General features: G+C 41.5%; 1 protein-coding gene across 1 annotated transcript in view; it reads left to right on the forward strand.

The window, feature by feature from the left end:
* Tmem67 (transmembrane protein 67) overlaps positions 1-19,229 on the forward strand; it is a 70,324-nt gene extending 51,095 nt beyond the window's left edge. The window contains exon 28 of the mRNA XM_069991061.1: positions 18,705-19,229. Within this exon, the coding sequence (XP_069847162.1) occupies positions 18,705-18,719 (15 nt within the window). The 3' untranslated portion in view covers positions 18,720-19,229. The remainder of the gene's footprint in view (positions 1-18,704) is intronic.
* The last annotated feature ends 1,432 nt before the right edge of the window (positions 19,230-20,661 follow it).

Consider the following 20,661-nt stretch of genomic DNA (forward strand, 5'->3'; position numbering starts at 1 on the left):
CTCCCTTTACAGCCCAGAGTGCTGGGCCGCTCAGATAACTTGGTGCTGTCTTTCTAATCTAGTTTGGAAATTGAATGCAAAAATTAGAAATATACTGTCATTTATCTCCTAGGAAAAAGTCATGGTACCTCAGAAAAACGGAGCAAATTATCTAACGATTATGGAGTTCTCCATTTCTTATTTTAATAAACTGTATATTTACATGAAAATCTTTTAAGGCTGGGAAGGTGGTTCAGTGGTAGAGCGCTTGCCTTGCATGCATGAGGCCCTGGGTTCGATTCCTCAGCACCACATAAGCAAAAAGAAAAAAAAGAAAATCTTTTAAAATTAAGCTATTGTCCATAGTATGTAATGTCCTTATGATATTTCCTATATGACATTTTCTTATATACCATGATTCACATTGTCATAATGTAACATACATATCATGTTATTATATGTTACATATTTTAATGTTCCAACTTTAAACTTTATCAAAAGTCAATTTAGGGGCTGGGAAGGTGGCTCAGTGGTAGAGTGCTTGCCTTGCATGCATGAGGCCCTGGGTTCAATTCCTCAGCACCACATAAGTAGAAAAAGCTGGAAGTGGCACTGTGGCTCAAGTGGTAGAACACTAGCTTTGAGCTGAAGATCTGAGGGACAGCATCCAGGCCCAGGGTTCAGGCTCCATGACCAACAACAACAACAAAAAGTCAATAAAGTTTCAGCAACCATGAAGCGCACTTCCTTTAAAGTTTAAGACTAAAGCCTCCATATTAAGCAAAATTATAAATGCTTTCTCAAATGTACAAGTATGCATGATACTTTACATAGTATTTGTACTTCTTGAACTCAGAGCCTTGAACTTGTTTGGTGCTCGAACAGTTAAGCCACACTCACCGTGGCTTTAGCTAGTTATTTTCAAGATAAATCTCATGGAATTTTCTGCCCATGCTGGCTTCCAACCTTGATCTTAGCTTCCTCAATAGCTAGGATTACAGGCAAGAGCCACTGGTGCCCCAAAACTTAATTTTTTTTTAAATTTCTTGTATTCATTCTCATACCAGAAACAAAAGAAAAAGAGTCACTTGATCTAAGAGAGCTGTGGACCTGCTACTGGGTCCTGGTCTCTTACAATTTGGATCTGTTTCTTTTCCTTTGGGGGACAGTGGAATTTACCTATAACATCACAAATTATTTTGAATTTCTGCTTGTTAATGCACCCTCATCATAACTATTTGAACATATATAAACAACTTACTTATACACACTTTCCAACCATAAATCTTTTGTTTTTACAAATGACATAGCAAATATAAACAAGATTTTTCACTAAAGATTTCCACCACTACTCTTCATATTAGACACCTGAGCACAACTATGTAACAGAAAAAGAAGCTCCTAAGTCATGAGTACCTGGGGCGGTTCTGCACTCTTCATTGATGGAAAGGCCAGGTATGTTTTGGCCACTGTCTTATCCCAGGGGTCTGAGACACATCTGGAAGGAAGGAATGACCGGCAGGTATTTTAGTTAGGGTTACTATCTGCATAATGAGGAGCCCCTAGGTAAGGTCTTATGCTGTCATAACTGTGTGTTCCTCTCAAGCATAATTTATAAATATATATTCAGAGGTTTGCAAGTACCAGGTGCTGTGCTAGGTGCTGAGGATGTATACATGGATAATATATGGCCTCTACTTTCATAGAGCTTAATGATTGAATGGAAAAGAATGAACAACAAGTAAATACAAGAACACTAAGCACTTCGGTAACAGCACCACAATTTGGAGGCATAATGCCGTATACAAAATTATCTTTTTGTTTGTTTTTGTTTGTTGTGGGGCTTGAACTCTGGGCCTGGATGCTGTCCCTCAGCTCTTGAGCTAAAGGTGAGCACTCTACCACTTGAGCCATAGCACCACTTCTAGTTTTTTAGTGGTTAATTGGAGATAAGAGTCTCACAGACCTTCCTGCCTGGACTGGCTTTGAAACACGATCCTCAGATCTCAGCTTCCTGAGTAGCTAGGATTGTAGGCATGAGCTACCACTGCCTGGCCATGAAATTATCTTACAGGGCCAGAAACAGACTTTAGTAGGCTAAAGTCAAGAAATCAGCAAAATTTGGCTTTACCTTGGATTACATAGCTAGCTGAATATGGCTGGACACACTGAACAGTTCTCATTTTCTTGAGTCTCTCTCAAAGCCATCATTACACACAAATCGATGGATCCTTATCTAGAAGGAGGAAAAACCTAGCTCAGAACACAAAGCCAAAGGCAATCGTCTGAACCTGCTCCTTGCTGGGGTCAGCTGTTGGTTCCTGCACGGCTCCACATTGACCCCTGCCTAGTGCAGCCAGTTTTGTGAAGAACTAAGGAACAGAACAGCTGGAGGCAGACCAGGGCATTAAAAAAAAATAGCTTAAAAATGAGTCATAGAGCTGTGTTTCCTCTTAGGTCACTTACTGTGCTTTAGAATTCAAGCCAACTCTGATCAGAAAAAATTGTAGCCAATGTTGACATGGCACTTTGTTTCCTAGCACTTAATAAACATGCACTGCCTTCTCATGCATGCCTTAAAAAATGAGTGCTGGGGATGGAACCCAGGGTCCTGTGTATGTTACACATAATGTTTTATCACAGAGCTATACTTTGGCCCTAAATGGACATGTTAACTATTTCTGTGATTTACTTGGCCACCTCAATTCTGACCTTTCCTCAAAAAAGTAAAGGGATATGATTTCAGAAATGCATGCGACTTCTTTTAGTACTTGACATGAATCAAAGTAGAACTTCAAACCTATTCCTCTTGATTTCTCAGTTCCCCTTGATTATCATAAAGCTATAAAAAGGGAAGAATGAATTGCAGCTTGGACCAAAAGCTTTGAATTCTGAAAGACTTAGCTCTGAATTTCCCACATCTCTGCTCTGTTGTGTGGTTCTCAGCAACCCTTCTATCTCTATGAACCTTTTCCTTATTCATGGAACCCCATAACACCTGCTACAAGATGGGGGAATGGAAGGAGATAACAGGAATAAAGTCGTCAGCCACATGCCTGGACTAGGTTAAGTGAGCAACAGATGAGCATAGCATTGTGGCTGACCTAATATTTTGACAACCACAAAACAAACGACTATAAATGCCCCTGTCATAACCATGTAAGTTAGTGGGCTCGTTACACATGCTAAATAGGAGAGCATAAGAGGCCTCTAATACTAGATCATTTAAATGGAAACGATCTCCATGATAGGAGAGACAGCCCATGAGGGTGAAGGAGGCATCTCTTTGGACTTGTAAATGAAAGCATCCATCTTAGAAACTACTCAGAGAGTCCTTGGGGACAAAGGAATGGCCCCGATTATAAGGTGTAAATTTAACTTAAAGAGGAAGTTTGGAAATTTAAACGAGAAGTTTGTTGAAAAACATTTTCAACAGTTGAAAAAAGTAGCTTCTATTATAGTGGGAAATTTCCACTCTCAAGAAACAATTTAGCCAACTGAGTTTTAATTTGCTAATAGAAAACCTTTTTTTTTCTTCTGTGCTTCTTTTTTCAGAGCCTTGCCCAGTACTCTCGTATGTGTGGCTATAAAGTGCCATCCTCTTACTTCTGCCTCCTGAGTAGCTTACATTACAAAACATATGCCACTATGTCCAATATTCCTCCTATCTTCCTTCTTTCCTTCCGTGATAATAGAGACAGCCCATGTAGGTGAACTAGACATTTCTTTGGCCTTTTTAAGTGAAAGCATCCTAGAAAGGACTCACACAAAGACCTAGTGTGTCCTTTCTGTGTGAGAAGACTTCTTCCCTTCCTCCCTCCCCTTCTCAACCCTTCCCTCCTCCTCTCCTTCCTTCCATCTTGCCTGCCTTCCTTGGTTTGTTTCTTCTTTGGGTGTTTTGATACAGGGTCTCACTATATAGCCCAGGCTGGTGTGCTGGAACTTCTGCATTGTCCAGGCTGGCTTTAGACTCAAAATCCTCCTTCTTTAGTCTCCTCATTAGTGGGATTACAGATGTGTGCCAATACTCAGTTCAAGAATCCTACATTTCTTAGAATTGCTATAATCAAGAACTCTAACAACAACAGATGCTAGAAGGGATATGGACAGAAGGGAACCCTATTGTACTGTTGGTGGAAGTGTAAACTTGTTCAACCACGTTGGAAAGTAGTATGGAGTTTCTTCAAAAGATTCCACATAGAGCTTCCCTATGACCCAGCAATCCCACTTTGGGCATTTACCCAAATGATCACAAACATGACCATACTAAAGCTACCATCACAACTATGTTTATTGTAGCATTATTTACCATAGCTAAGATATGGAACCAACCCAGATGCCCCTCAGTAGATGAATGGATCAAGAAAATGTGGTATATATACACAATGGAATTCTATGCCTCCATCAGAAAGAATGGCATTGCTCCATTTGTTAGGAAATGGAAAGGCTTGGAAAAATTATATTAAGTGAAGTAAGCCAGGCCCAAAAAAACATAGATCCCATGGTTTCCCTTATTTGTAATAATTAGTACATGTCTGAGACAAGCAGAAAAAAGGTCAGATAAGTTGTTGTTAGGCGAAATGAACCCCAAGATAAAGACTCAAGTGGTTTTTCTTTCTTGCTATTGTTTCTAATGCATTTATAAGGTGATATTTTTGTTGCTTTGTATGTCCCTCCCTGATGGTATAAACCCTGTTTTCACTGTATTTGATGTTGGTATAATTTGTGGAGGGGAAGGGAAAAAACAAATTGTTTATATAGGGATACAGGTGGACACATTGCAACAATGAATGGTACAAGATATTATGTGGAAAAACAAACCTTACAACTTTGGCAAGGGGGGGTAAGGGGAAACAAAGGAGGAGGCAACAATGCTTGTTAAGAAATGTACTCATTACCTTGCTCATGTAATTGAAACCCCTCTGTACGGTATTTTCACAATAAAAAAACAATAATAATAAAAAAAAAGAATCCTACATTTCATGAAAGGCATTTACAAGCCTTTCAACGTCCTGTCTGTACCATTCAGAAGAGAATGGACTTCCAGATCTCCTTCCTCCTGGTAGTTCTGAGGGTGCCTGATAGGCTTTGCATTTGTGGATGCTGCGCATGTGTGTGTTCATGTGCCCACATATGTGATACATGTTACACTGGGAAAGCAATTTGTGAGAAAGCATGTTATATTGGGTTATATTCTTCAAATAACCTTGTAAGATGTGCTTAAAAATTGCTTTCACTCAAAAGCACTGCCTACCTACTTAGACCATGAATTAGTGAAGAGTAGTTTGAAAAAAGCTTGGCATGCCTGCCTCCATTATTATTATTATTATTATTTGTCAGTTGTAGGGCTTGAACTTGGGTCCTAGGCTCTGTCCCTGAGCTCTTTTGCTTAAAGCTAGCACACTACCACTTTGAGCAACAGCGCTACTTCTAGATTTTGAGAGGTTTATTGGAGATAAGAGTCTCATGGGTACTTTTCTGCCTGGGCTGGCTTCAAACCGCAGTCCTCAGATCTCAGCCTCCTAAGTAGCTAAGATTATAGGCATGAGCCAGCTCTGCCTCCATTTTGTATGTGTCTTTGCTCTAAGTCATTCTGTCTGCAATCACAAGGAGCAAACTGCCCTCAAGGAACAATAGAACCTCCACAAAACAGCCTACAGACCAGGCAACATGATTTGTTTATCCTGATTAAAATGAGAATCAACTTCTCCTTTCCAAAACAAAGACTAAAATAAGCAACCAGGCCACACCTTGACCAGGACTGTTTAATACTTAGGCAGCTATCTCTCTCCCTTTCTCCAGTTTATTTAAAGCTAAAGCTCGCATCTATACCCTGAAGATGGCTGAAGATACACTGGTTTGCCTATGCCTTGATAGCTTTCTCTGACATTCAATGTTATTTTCTCTATTTGGTGTATAGGGACTAGTGGATCTGACATGTCAACTCTGGCATTTGGATCTCTCACTCTGAATGGTGCTGAATTCCTGTTTCTCCAATATGCCTTTCTTGCTCCTATCACTTCATACCTGAGCCCTGCCCTGCATCATTGTCTAAACTATTAACATTAGACAACACTATGTTTTGCTGTGAATCTATAATGAAGAGGATATCTATAGCATAACACAGATGGGAGAAAATGAACATCAGACCTTGCTGTTCTCATCCTTTGGCCATGGGAGATTTATATATATATATATTTTTTTTTTTTTTTGGGGTCCGGTCGTGGGGCCTGAACTCTGGGCCTGTGCGCTGTCCCTCAGCTCTTCAGCTCAAGGCTAGCGCTCTACCACTTGAGCCATAGTGCCACTTCCGGCTTTTTTTCTTTTTGCTTATGTGGTGCTGAGGAATCGAACCCAGGGCCTCAGGCATGCAAGGCAAGTGCTCTACCACTGAGCCACCTTCCCAGCCCAAGATTTATATTTTTGTCTTTCCTTTGAGGCCCTAGCTTGCTGCTATGCTACTGGGACCTCTCTGCCCTACCATTTACCCTCTTGAAGTCTCCAGGGCTTCTATGCCACTCTGCCAGCAGTAACTCAAAACCTCTCTAACTCTGCTGGCCACACTGGTGGCTCACTCCTATAATCCTAGCTTCTCAGGAGGCTGAGTCCTGGCAGATTAAGATTTGAAGCCAACCTAGGCTAAAAAAAAATCCAGAAGACACCAATTCCAATTAACCAGAAAGAGCAGGGCTAGATGTATGGTTGAGCACCAGCCATGAGCATGCACATTGAAGAACAACGAGGCCTTGAGTTTGAGCCCTAGCAGTGGGGCACGCACATGCATACATGTGCACCTACAGACACACAGACACAGACACACACAGACACACAGAAACACACACACACACACAGAAACACACACACACACACACACACACACACACACACACACACTGGTCGGTCTTTAAAGAAGGGGCTAAGGGAAAGCAAACTGCTTGAAAGTAAGGGAAAAGGGACTTGTCTCAGAGTCCTTTTTGCTTGGAGATGGGCTAGGCCCAGGGGTCTAGATCAGAGGGAAGATCCATCTACCCCTCCTTTAATCACTAAAGCCCACCCTCCTTCAGCTTTACTTACAAAACAGTTGTCTTTTGGCAAAAGTCTCTCCTCATAGGATGTGCCTTGCAAATACCTCTACTATCATCAAAGCCATCTGTAGTCATATCTTAGGCAAAACAGAGCCTGATTTCTTGACCTTCTTGACCTTCTAGAGTGTGAAATAGCTTTTTTTTTTTTTTTTTTTTTTTTTTGGTCATAGGGCTTGAACCCCGGGCCTGAACGCTATCCCTCAGCAGTTTAGTTCAAGGTGAGCGCTCTACCACTTGAGCCACAGTGCCACTTCCGGTCTTCTGAGTGGTTTATTGGAGAGGAGTCTCACGGACTTTCCTGCTGGGCTGGCTTTGAACTGTGATCCTCAGATCTCAGCCTCCTGAGTAGCTAGTATTACAGGCATGAGCCACTGGTGTCTGGCTTGAAATAGCTATTTTTAATAACAATTGCTCCTTTTCTGTAAAGCTTCTAGGGTAGGAATTGTTAGTTTTCAATGAGTAGGCTTCACTTTATTTTTTAGGACATTGTCAAGTTTTGCTATAGGGGAACAATATTGTAAGTTACCAGATTGAGTGGACCTGACCTAAGCAGTGGCAGCTCACCTCCTTCCTTTGTAGCTCAGAAAAATGATGCGGAAGCAGTTCTATGGCAGGTCCACGCTCACTGCAAGGCCTTGGAAAGCTGCAACTAAAGTCCCCTCAGGACAGCCACGGGAGGCCTGATAATTGCTTTACGGGGATATAATATAATTTAGGTTGCTTCTTTTGCAAGGCAAGCGCTCTACCACTGAGCCACCTTCCCATCCCTTAGGTTGCTGCTTTTGCTTGTCATGTGCAACCAATCACTCAGAATTCTTGTAAATGAGACTTCTGAATTTAAATCGTATGTGATTATACCTGCAAAAATATGTACACATATATCAGTGGTACTGGTAAAACTCATTTGACACAAAGAAAATTTATGTTATGCTATCCAAAGATGGAGCTTCCTTTAGTGTCATTCAGATTACAATTTATTTTTATTTTTTGTCAGTTGTGGGGCTTGAACTCTGGGCTTGGGCGCTGTCCCTGGGCTCTTCAGCTCAAGGCAAGCGCTCTACCACTTGAGCCACAGCACCACATTCAAGATTACAATTTAAATTGTTAGTGAAAAGAAAAACAACAGTATGTGTGAGGAAAATCTCATGGGCTCTTGAATCCCATCAGACCTCAAGGTTAAGTGTACTTTGTCCTCACTGAAGAGTTGCCTGTATCCTTTTCATATCATTAGGACACTTGGTGATTCCTAGTCTTTGTAGCACTACTTTCTGTTCCTAAGACACAATTGTTACACATTAAAATGTGGTGGTAGGGGCTGGGAAGGTACCTCAGTGGTAGAGGGCTTGCCTTGCATGCATGAGGCCCTGGGTTCGATTCCTCAGCACCACATAAGAAAAAAGAAAAAAAAGCTGGAAGTGGCGCTGTGGCTCAAGTGGTAGAGCGCTAGCCTTGAGCTAAAGAGCTGAGGGACAATGCCCAGGCCCAGAGTTCAGGCCCCACGACCAGACCCAAAAAAATAAAAAATAAAAATAAAAATAAAATAAAATGTGGTGGTAGATGTCTGCAATCCAGGAGAATTTCAAGTTCAAGGCCAGCCTAGACTACTAGTGAGACCCATATTCCTGGGGATGGCTTTTTACTCTGTTTTGTGTTGACCTGAGCACAGGCAGGGCATCTGGAGGTTGTTTGGTGTACCTGGTCACTCAAGGTCCTGCCCAGAGCTTTGAGTAAGAAAATCGTACTGTCTGGCAAGATCTGCTTTCCAATGTCTTAGCTAAATGTTGTTTTTCCTCTGAGTACACTGGCTTGGATGGCAGGATGGGGTCCGGAACAGTCAGGAAAATACTTAGGGGCCCCACTGGCTTTCAGGCAGCTTCCCAGGCAGTGGCAGCAGCTGCACACTTTTACTACTAAATCCCCTTTTTGATGCCCTGGACAATGTAACAGGGTGACAACTTTTGGTAATTAGATTTCCTCCAATAAAACTAAGATTTACTGGGCAGACATAGAAGGCTTGGGCTTATAACCATCTCTCATAAATGAGGTCTCCACACTCAACTTGCTACCACTGTTTTCCCATGCCTATTTTCTTCTAATCTATACTGCCTCATTTTTCCAAAAAGAAAAATGACTTTGGTCTCTCAATCTTAAGGAAAGTTGATTGGCAAAGATCCGTCTTCTGCAACTGCTTAAGCTGAGTAGGGAAATGGCCCTGGCTAGCCAGAGACCTCTGAAGTCTTGTCCTATCTTACAAGGGGTGTCATGGGAAATTCAGTTTTTGGACTGCCAGGATTAGATATGATTAGGAACATTTTTTTTACTCCAAACTGGGAAGGAAGCCTTATGAGAAATTAGGGAGGATAACAAGCTTCAGAAACAATATAAGAAACGACAAATCAACATCTCCCACATAGTAGTACCAAAAAGAAAAATGTAAAATAGAAGCACTTTAGTTTGATGGAAAAGACTACTTTTTCTCATACCATGCTGACAGTTTTTTGTATCAAGATACCAGATTACCTTGAACATATTCACACACACACACACACACACACACACACACACACACACACACACACACGCACGCACGCACAAAGGTCTTAAAGTACACTTGGTTTAAAAAAATGAGTATTGGAGGGCTGGGAAGGTGGCTCAGTGGTAGAGTGCTTGCCTTGCATGCATGAGGTCCTGGGTTCGATTCCTCAGCACCACATAAGCAAAAAGAAAAATGCTGGAAGTGGCGCTGTGGCTCAAGTGGTAGAGCGCTAGCCTTGAGCTGAAGAGCTGAGGGACAGTGCCCAGGCCCAGAGTCCAGGCCCCACAACTGGACCAAAAAAAAAAAATGAATATTGGATATAAGTTTTCTGGAATTCTAGCGACAAGAGATATTTTTGCCCATAGCAGGGTGAGTGTTAACAAAACAGAAACTTAAAACAAATATTTTTGCCTGCAAACAGAATCTCTTACAGATAACCAAAAACAGAATCTGTTTAGACAATTTTGTTTAAACACATTAGCATATGGATTGACCTTTCATACTTCCTAGATGGATGGAGAGAGTAAGCTTGGTGGAAGAGTGCAGGTTGCAGGAAGCTTAATCCACCCTGTGACCTTACTCTACTTTTCAGACTAGAGCATTTTATACTGAGGCCAAATTACATTACACAGAGAGATTAACCTGATTCCCCTAGGATTCCCCCAAATCCCCTGTGAACGTTCTTAAGCATACACTGGGGGACAGTGGGTTTACTATGGGAAGAACGTATTTCTAGGGACAGATTGCAGTTGTCTAGAGACAGAGTGCAGCTGGTACAGGCACTGTAAGAACAGCGTGAGACAAAGAAAAGCTAGTGCTACCAAATAGACATAGAGAGAGAGGGACTACTTGGGACACAGCTTGACAGACAGACAAAATGTCTTCATGAGACCAGATGGATATCCTAGTTAGGACCATCTGACAAGGAACAATTCCCAAAATCCAATTCCAAGAAGAGCAGATAGCTCACCACGAGTTAACTCACCAAAACCAAATCAAAAGCCTCTCCTGCTGTCTCAAAGTCTTGAGGGCCAGTTGGGGTGGTATTTATTGTGTCCAATCCCCTTTCACAACAGTCCAGATAGATTGATCTCCAGAAAACAGAAACAGAGAAAAACCAGAAACTTAGCTCCAGAGGTTTTATTGAGTGATTCCAAAAAAGATTTAGTGGCATGGTGTCCTTGGGCTGGCAGTCAGAGCAGTAGAAAGGCCACCACTGTCTGCCAGTGGCTTCAAGGAACCTAAGTGCCCCCCTTGGCACTAGGATCTCGCTGGGGCCTCTGAATGTTATATGGGAATTTGATCAGTGAGATACAGAGAAGCCACCTTTAAGAGGTTGGCGACTGCAAGTGGATACACGTCCTAAAGAGCCTGCGGCCCTGGAATGCAGCTAGCACAAAGCTTATAAAAGCAAAAGCTACATGGCTGGGGTGGGGAACTGAAGTTGAGTGTATACATAAGCAAAGCAAACTATCCAGGGGAACCACCAAGGACTTCCAAGGGCAAGTATTCTCTGGAGCAAAACTTTTTTTTTTTTTTTTCAAAGAATGATGTATTTCCTTGCTAGAGTTTTTGGAACTGGATGAAAAGTCTCATCGTTTACTAGGACTTCAGGATGGTAGTGAGGTCAAAATGGCATTGGTTAGACCCAGTATCCATATTTCACCTACAACACTCCCACTTCTCAATTCATAGGCAGAATAAATAGCAAAGCAACTGGGAAATTAAACAATTACACATCTCACAAATTAAGCCAGGTTCAAGAATTAAAACAGAACCAGGAAGTAAAGCTGAAAATCACAAGTCTTTCTGCCACCACATTCCATTCTTTTAGACATAAGGAGGTTGCTGAAAGGATCAGACACATCCATCCCAGGGGACCACGCAGCACCACGCAGGCACAGGAGGAAGACTATTACAAGGTTTATTAGAGGAGCCATATTTCTCCTGGAGAGAGAGCACATGGCGGCCCCCACTATAGGGAGCAGCAGGGTCTGGGGGTAGGAAGTGAGGTAGATGGAGTTCAGGTGGGTCTGGGCGGAGAGAGGGAGGGGCCGGCTGTATGGTGGGAACTCCAGGGCAGGGAGGAGCTCAGGTCTGGGTGGAGCTGAGGACCATAGGTGTGCACATGTTCTCTAGTGAAAATAGTATTGATCATGGTGTCAGCTTTAACTTGTTTGTCTGCCTCTGTTACCAGGAAAAGAGTCCACCACTCAGAGACAGCCTTATGTAAAAAGATGACTTTATTGGGAAGTGGATAGCTGACTGGCCCGGGACACAGCACAGACCCGGGAGCTGAAACTGTGACCCCACAAGCTCAGGTTTTCTTTTTTTTTTTTTTTTTGTCGGTCGTGGGGCTTGAACTCCGGGCCTGGGTGCTGTCCCTCAGCTCTTCAGCTCAAGGCGAGCGCTCTACCACTTGAGCTACAGCGCCACTTCCGGTTTTCTGGTGGTTTATTGGAGATAGGAGTCTCACGGTCTCTCCTGCCCGGGCTGGCTTTGAACCGCGATCCTCAGATCTCAGCCTCCTGAGTAGCTAGGATTACAGGCGTGAGCCACCAGCGCCCGGCAAGCTCAGGTTTTTAAAGGCAAAATCCATGCGGTCAGGCCTGGACACACGCAGGCGGCCAATGGGTTTGCAACACACACACAAGATTGCATAGTTGCATCAGGCCACTGGCAGGTGGCCAGTGGAGTTACAGTCTGCCTTATAGTAGCTGTTTAAACTAACCTTTCATTTTGGTTTGAATTGGCCCACGAATTTGGTGGGCAAAAGGTGGGGTTTACACTTTGGCAGGCAAAAGGTTGGGGGTTTCCCCCCCCTAACTTTGCCCATCTTCAAACCCCTGGAAACAAACAGGGCTGCAGTGCTTTTTAACAAATTACAAATTTTACATTTCCCGGAGTCTCAAGGGGCAAAGCATATTTCCTGACCCTGAGGTATTTGTGGGAAACTGGTATTTTGATTCTCATGGGCAAGGCAAACTCCCACTGCATTAAAGATGGAGTCAGTTTTGGGTCTAGGAGACCCTTCCCACCCACACCTCCACAGAAGGACTGAGAGGTCCTCTAGGACAGACTCATCTCTATCTTGTTTGTCAGCAACCATATCTTAAGCATGGACCACAGAATGTACATGCAGTTATATGATTCGTTTGTGTTTTTATGTTATATATTTCACCATAGTAAATGAAGGTTTATGAGGAGGTCCCTGGTCTGTATTATTTGCTTCTGGATCTAATCTGTAGTAATTCTGTAGTAAGATGTCCCATTCCATATTTTTGTTTGGGGATGGATATATACACATATACTACATATGTGAGCATTGTATTTTACAGAAGACTATTCACTATAGCCTGCTAGCTTCACTCCTATGTGTGTATACATTTATGTTAGCAAACAATCTTCTATAAACATTTCACCAATCCATCTTCTACTGATGGACCTTTTAATTATTTCCTATTGCAAACCCTTAACTGATCTTAACTATTTGGAACTTGAGTCCATGAGAAGGAAATACCTTTGTATTTGGTGTACTCATAAATGGCCATCAGAAGGTGGTGCAAGAGAGCATTTTTCTTTGGAGTCCTGGAACCTGGTCTACTCAGGAGGGAGTCTGGAAAAAGCTCTGTCTTAGTCTTGTTTTGAGTCTTTTTTTCTTACTCCTCTGTTTCTTACTCCTATGTTTTATCCATTCACGTGCTTCCTCAAACCACTGATTTAGATTATGGAGTGTGCAGTCTCCTCTGGTTTGTGCTATAATGGAGAAGAAAAGTGGCCCTTTCTGGCATAACACCCATCCTGCTATTGAATGTGCCTGTCACAAGACCTGACCTGACCTGACCTGTAATTGGGAATTTCTTTCCTAGTGTATGCCCAGCCACACAATATTCACAGAGCAATAGACTCAAATGTCTGTTGTGTCTTGTTTAGGAAATGGTTCTCTACTGGGTTCATGAACATTTAATATGTTTTTTCTCTTCTAATCTAAATACTGAGATGAACTACAATAGCTGGAACTTTACATCTATTTGTAATTATATCTTTAGGAGAATGTTCCAAAATAGTTTCAAAGGTAATGTAAATTTTCAAATTACCTTCTGCAAAGATTGTACCAAAGTATTCTCACTAATGGTGTCCAGTAGTGCCTCGGTATCAAGAATAATCACTTATTCTGATGAACACTGTGCATTTCCTAAAGAATGTTTCTAGGTAACTATAGGTATTGAGATTTTTGAGAAAAATTAATGTCTAGTGTTTAAAGAAAATGTATTCATTAAAAACTATGATATTTGAATCAAACACAAAGAGGTTCATTTATAGATGCAAAACCTTCTGTGTATTTCAACTTAAGCAATATTTTGTAGCATATACTTTGCAAAAGATCACTTGCTGGGCTGGGAAGGTGGCTCAGTGGTGGTAGAGCGCTTCCCTTGCATGCATGAGGCCCTGGATTCGATTCCTCAGCACCACATAAGGAGAAAAAGCTGGAAGTGGCACTGTGGCTCAAGTGATAGAGCACTAGCCTTGAGCTGAAGAGCTGAGGGACAGTGCCTAGGCCCAGAGTTCAAGCCACATGACCCACCAAAAAATAAAATAAATAAATAAAAATTTGAATGTCAACAGCCAGTATAACAAGGGACTAAACAGCCAATTTTCCATATGCATGTTTTGTCTAATTCATAATTTTAGTTAAAAGAAGCTGGAAGTGGCACTGTGGCTCAAGTGGTAGAGCACTAGCCTTGAGCTGAAGAGCTGAGGGACAGCGCCCAGACCCAGAGTTCAGGCCCAACAACTGGACCCCCGCCCCCACAAAAAAAAGATCACTTGCTCAATGAAAGAAACTTCCAGGAATTTATGTTCAAAAGTGAGCAATTATTAATAACCAGTTGCTTGGTAAAAAGGAAACAGTGAACCTTGAAATGTATAGAATGTACAGACTGAGAACAGATGCCAAAGAAAGCCAAGACAAGAAGCCAAAGCCTTCTTGCCCAGGGAATGGTGCTGATGTCAGGTAACTGTCATGCTGGAGTCAAGCATCAGGACAGGCAAAAACCAGAGCAAGGGCAAACTTGGAGGGCAAATGGGAAATCAGAAGTGGTAGGGGGCAGAAGAGGCAGGGCCAGGGAAATGAGAACCTAAAACTAGAGAACTGGGCAAATTTTCCAGGAAGCAGGCTGTTGTGGGTGGGAACATTCTTTGAAGACCAATTGACCAGACTTCAGGAAATTCCACTGCTGACCTTAAGGGCTGGATTTATCTGACCAAGTATCTAACTATGGAAATGTATGCAAATCCTTAACTGATTTTTGAGGCTTCGCAGGGGAGAAGAGACAGCTGATCTACTTGAAATAGGGGGAAATGTAAAGAAAATGGTGAGGGATGTCCATTGAACACTTTCTTTAAGACAAGCTAAGTATAGAAGGCTTCACCTGCTGAATTTTGTGTGTCACAAATAAACTATTGTTGGCATTGTTTTGCAGATTAATAAACTGAGGTGCGGGGAGGGCAATGGGAAGGATGCCTTTAATCCTAGAAATCACAAAGTAGAGGCAGGAGGACAATGAATTTGAGGCCAACCTGAGCTATGAAGCAAAACTAGGTCTTAAAAAGCAAAACACACAAAAAAAGAAAAGAAAATTAAGTTTTAGAGAGTTGGCATAATTTATTTAAGGTTTCACAATATAATAAGAGTTATAACTCTAGAGCTGTACCATGAACTACTAAATAAGCTCTAAGAACCCTAATACTACATCTTTTTTTCAGACTAGAAAGGTTTGGACTTCCTCATGTACTTTACTATCATCAGCATAAACTGTAGTCTTTGGATTTGTGTTCAAATCTCAGCTCTATGACTTTTTAACACTTGTTGGTCAAGGTACTTTTCATAAGGCTTCCTAAGAACAAGAATATGAACAATGTCATCTTGATGGAGTAATGTAGGATTTAAATGTGCACACAAAAGCAACTTGTTCATTACAACTCTAAAACTAAATATGAACTATGATGACTCTGACCGTATTTTAGAAGGAAAACAACAACAGATCGACAACCACCAGGCAGAGTGACATGAGAGCCGATTGGAGACGATGGAAATAACCAGGCTTACCAAGACAGTGGCAGTGAGGATGGAGAGGAAGGACACACTGAAGGGATAGCTGGGACATTTTATAAATGAGGGCAAATGACTGGCTGGGTGTGGGAAGAGTAAAGAAAGGGAGCAGGTAGGCTCAGAGTTCTCTGGATAATCAGGTAGATGGTGATGTCATGGCTTAAGGAAGAGTAGGCAGGATAACATACTATTTCAGGGTATTTCGAGGAGGTGTCGGTGAGACACGCAGCAAAGCAAGTGGAGGTGGAGGAGTGTGAGGGGGATTGTGAGCGGGGGCTCGGGAAAGCTATGTGATGTAGGCTCAGATGAGAACATCTCAGGGTGGGTGAGACCAGAATTCTTGAGAATAGATGTGAACTCCAGGCAAAACCTAAAGCAATGATTTGTAACCCGTCCAAGCCAAGTGCCCCACTTCCATTAAAAAATAAATGGGTATGCCAAAGCCCAGTTTGCAACACATAGCACAATGAAGCTTGGATTTTTCTGGTTAGATCCAGGTGGAATTGCCTGGAAGCCATTTCTGCTGGTAGCCTCTGAATAGATTTGCAGAGTCCAATGGGATAAGCACTGGCATGGGGGAAGAAAAGTGCCAAACTGAATCTTACAAAGTAGCTCACACAAAACCAGGAAGGAATGTTACTTTTAGTTTTTAAAGTGAGTTTTTGTTTTGTTCTTTTTGTCGGTCATAGGGCCTGAACTCTGGGCCTGGGCGCTGTCCCTCAGCTCTCCAGCTCAAGTCTAGCGCTCTACCACTTGAGCTACAGAGCCACGTTAGGCTTTTTTCTGCTTATGTGGTGCTGAGGAATTGAACCCAGGGCCTCATGCATGCAAGGCAAGCGCTCTACCGCCGAGCCACCTTCCCAACCCTAGAGTGTTTATATACATATAATTGTAAAGCTATTGTACAGAGGGGTCACAGTTACATGAACAAAGTAATGAGTCCATTTCCTATCGAGCATTGCTATCCCTCCTGTTTTGCCCCCACCATCCCTTTCTTCCCCACATCCCCAACTCCTACCTTCCCCTCCCAAAGTTGTAAATTTCATTTTCAATATAGTGTCTTGTACATCTCATTGTTACAATGGGTCATCCTGTATCCTTATTGCAGCATTTTGTTATTTCCCTTCCCCTCCCCAAATTAGAAGAATATATACAAGATGCAGGACACCGGAATCAAAACACAGTCACCTGGTTTCCCTTATCTGCAATAACTAGTATATGTCTAGGACAAGCACAAGAGGTCAAAAGCTATGTATATATGACCATATAAGCTGATGCTAAGTGAAATGAACCCCAAGATAGGGACACAAGAGATTTTATCTTTTCTTGCTGTTCTTTTTAATGAACTTGTATGTACTTTGTGGTTTTTTTGTTTCTTTGCATGTTCTCCCCCCATGGTATAACCCTGTTGTCACTGTAGTTGAGTGTTTTTTTAAAAGCTGTTTTGAAACCTTAGTTCTTTTGGAAGCCTAGGCCTGTCATAAACTACCAGTCCATTTCCCGGCCTGCTGTAATTGCCTGACACTGCTCTACAAGGTCCGTGCCTGTCCACCATAAGCCAAAGGGCCATTCAAACAAAGGAGTTGGCTAAGGGCTTAGACTAATATTGATTTCAAAGTTAATGACATTGGTTGACTTCCTTTTCGGTAGAGGGTTGTTGTCATGTTCACATCTGCTGGGTCATTCGTGCTAAGATAAGATAACCACGTCTGTCACAATTCCTACGGGGCTGTGTGTGTGTGTGTGGTCTTTAGATCAATGTTGCCATGCTCTCAAACAGATGTTTAATTAAAAAAAAAAAAACCTGAAATATTTTACCAGTAAGCTTTTTCTAAGAAGTTAACATTGGTTGACCTTTTTCTTCTACTTAATCGAATCTGATTATTTATTATTATTTCAACACCATGGAAACTTTAATCCCAGACATACTAAGGACAGTTTGATTTGATTACTAAAGATGAAAGATTAATAATTGGATAAGAAAAAATAGGAGCAAGAAAAAGGTAAGTAGAGAGAAGACAAGAGTACCAAATGGATTATAAATGGATGATGCACTAAACGCTTCTCTTTCTCTCTCTCTCCTCTCTCTCACATACACACACATGCAAATCACAGGGATGTGGTTTTGAAAAATCTTTTGATTAGCATAATTGAACAAAAGGTTTCCTTGTGACATTTATATACATGAATATATTCACCCCTTCATCCTTACGTAACCTCCCTTCCTCTTTCCTCCTCCACTTCAACAGTTTTAGTGGATTTCATTATGTTATTTTCAGGCAGATACACATAACAAACTTTGAACATATTTATCCCACCACATTCTTCTTCTCCTACCCCTTACTAGTTCTTTCCCAAACTAGTCCTTCTTTTTCCATCATGTCTTGTTCTTATTATCCTAGCTCTAGATTGTACCTGATTAAAAAAAAAAAAAAACCCAATAACAATATGTGATGTTTGTCTTTCTGAGCTTGACTCAGAATGGTAATCTTCAGATCTACCATTTTCCTACGAATGACTTATTTTTGTTTTTCTGTACAAATGAATAATATTCTACTGTGAGTATGTAACCCATTTTCTATATCAATAAGTAGAAATAAATATACAATGAAAGTTTCTCACTTCTTCAAAGTTCAGTCACTCATGTGTCTAAGTGGCATGTAACCATTCAGTTTGTGTCCTGAGCACCCTTTTTAGTGGCCTTTGTCCCACCTCATTGCAGACTACAGTGAGAGAAGGGATCACATAGGAGTTTCTCTGGGCCAGGTGAACGATGAGCCCCTTACATCTGCACACAGTCCAATGAATGTGTCCTGGGGAAAACAGTCCAGCCGAGGGTCCAAGACAAGGTGGAGATGGAAAAGATGAGCAGCAGCCACCACAGGTGAAACTCAAATGTGCCTGTGCAAAAGTTGGGAAATGAGGAAAGATGAATCGTGTACATAGACACAGACACATGCAGTTTTAACATTTTCTGTCTGATTTTTTTTAGCCTCAAAGTCCTTAATCGTGAAATGGAAGGACCTGGAAAACAAAAACAAAAAAATTATGAGGTCAGGACCAGAGAAACAAAGGCTACACGTTTTCTCTCATATGTGGAAGCTAGAATTAGTTTATAAATATGTAAGTAAACACTTTAGGTGGTATGCAAATGCACTCAAATGCATGAACTGAAATAGGGTAAATTCAAGAGAGAATGCAAACAGTATAATTTCTTTAAAAGGCTAACTCGAAGGTTAACAAAATAAACACCAGGAAATGCAATGCACATCCTACAAAATTAAAAATGAGGGAAGGGTAGGTTGGCAGGGATGGGTAAGAATGTCAAAAGAGGTGACATTGATCAAGACGCATGGTATTCATAAACTGTTTTGTTGACTGGCAACTGCTTTGTACCTAAAGATAATAAAACTATTTTTTAAAATTTAATGTATTAATGAGGTGCTGGTAGCTCATGCTTTTAATCCTAGCTACTCAGGAGGCGAAGATCTGAGGATCATGGTTTGAAGCCAGTCAGGGCAGGAAAGTCTATGAGACTCTTATCTCCAATTAATCACAGAAAAAGCTGGAAGTGGCACCATGGCCAGAATGGTAGAGCACTAGCCTTGAGCACAATGTGGCTTAGGGGCAATCCCAAGGCCCTGAGTTGAAGCCCCAGAACTGGCTAAATAAATAAATAAAAATCTCTATACATAATGTATCCATTGGAAAAGGAATCAGTCTTACTGCTTGAGAAAGGTGAAATGTAACACTGTGTCCTCACAACCTATGACAGTGAATTCCTTGACAGGAATGAGATACTGTGTTTCCAGTGTGCCCAGGACAGTGTTCATCCTTCATACAGTAAGGCTCAATTCTTAAAATACTATTTTGAAATTTTATTTCAAATCATGAAATAAAGTGTGTATGTATTTGATGTAGAACTATATTGTTAAACTTTTCCTTTACAAACTTCTTCTAAAAACTTCTTCATATTCTTACCCCCCCTCCTTTTTTAAAAAAAAAATCTAGACACATACCCACTGAGTCATAGAATAATTGGAATTCTGACAGGAAGAGAACTGTAAAGCAGTTCTTTAAAAAAAGAATGCCATTCTGCTTTATTTAAACCTCACAGAGTAGGTAAGTGTTTTATGGGTCGTAGATTTTCTAACAAGGTATTATGTAATATGTAGCTCAGCTTTGAATGGCTTTTTCTTTGTTCTTGCACACCAGAAACATGGCATTTGGTGACATCCTCAGGTCTGGGAGGCTACTGGATTCGACCTGAAAAGAGAAGGTTATTCTACACCATGTAGAGGAAAAAGCTTTGATGGTTCACAAAATTAAAGCCTTTCAGTTCCTGGCAGGGGAGACTGCCTGGGCAAAGTGTTGAAAGGAGAGTGACTGCATTATAAGTTGCTCCCTGACAGAATCAAAGATCCCAGATGGCTTTTTCTAAAGAAAGGAGAGAGCCTTAGTCTGATATTGATTAGACAAGTTTGAAACAGCACATGCAGACAAAGTCATACTCAGCCTTCAGAAAAATAAAAAAGAAAGAAACAGAAGAGTGGGTACAGATAGGACTGCACTGTATGGTAAATAGAAGGGTTGTGCCAACAAGGGCTGACATTATGGAACAAGACAGGAGGAAATATCCATGGATCTAGTACTTCTAGTCATTTGCCCTATGCCACTGCTTCCTACCGCTGAAGTAGGCTACACAAACACACACACACACACACACACACACACACACACACACACACACACACACAATGTTGCCTCAGAAACTAAGTGTTTTCCTTAGAAAACATGGTCTAATCAGATTTGACTTCGCTGAGGGTCATAATGTCTTCTCTCCTTCATCCCAAGCAGTTTTTGCTTTATCTGAAGACAGTATTGAGACAGCGTTCATTTGTGATCCATGTCAGTTGACTGCTTCATAATCTTACAGAATTTCAAGCCCA

Source organism: Dipodomys merriami, unplaced genomic scaffold, assembly GCF_024711535.1.
Source record: "Dipodomys merriami isolate MVZ:Mamm:240054 unplaced genomic scaffold, mDipMer1.0.p SCAF_4, whole genome shotgun sequence".
NCBI lineage: Eukaryota > Metazoa > Chordata > Mammalia > Rodentia > Heteromyidae > Dipodomys > Dipodomys merriami.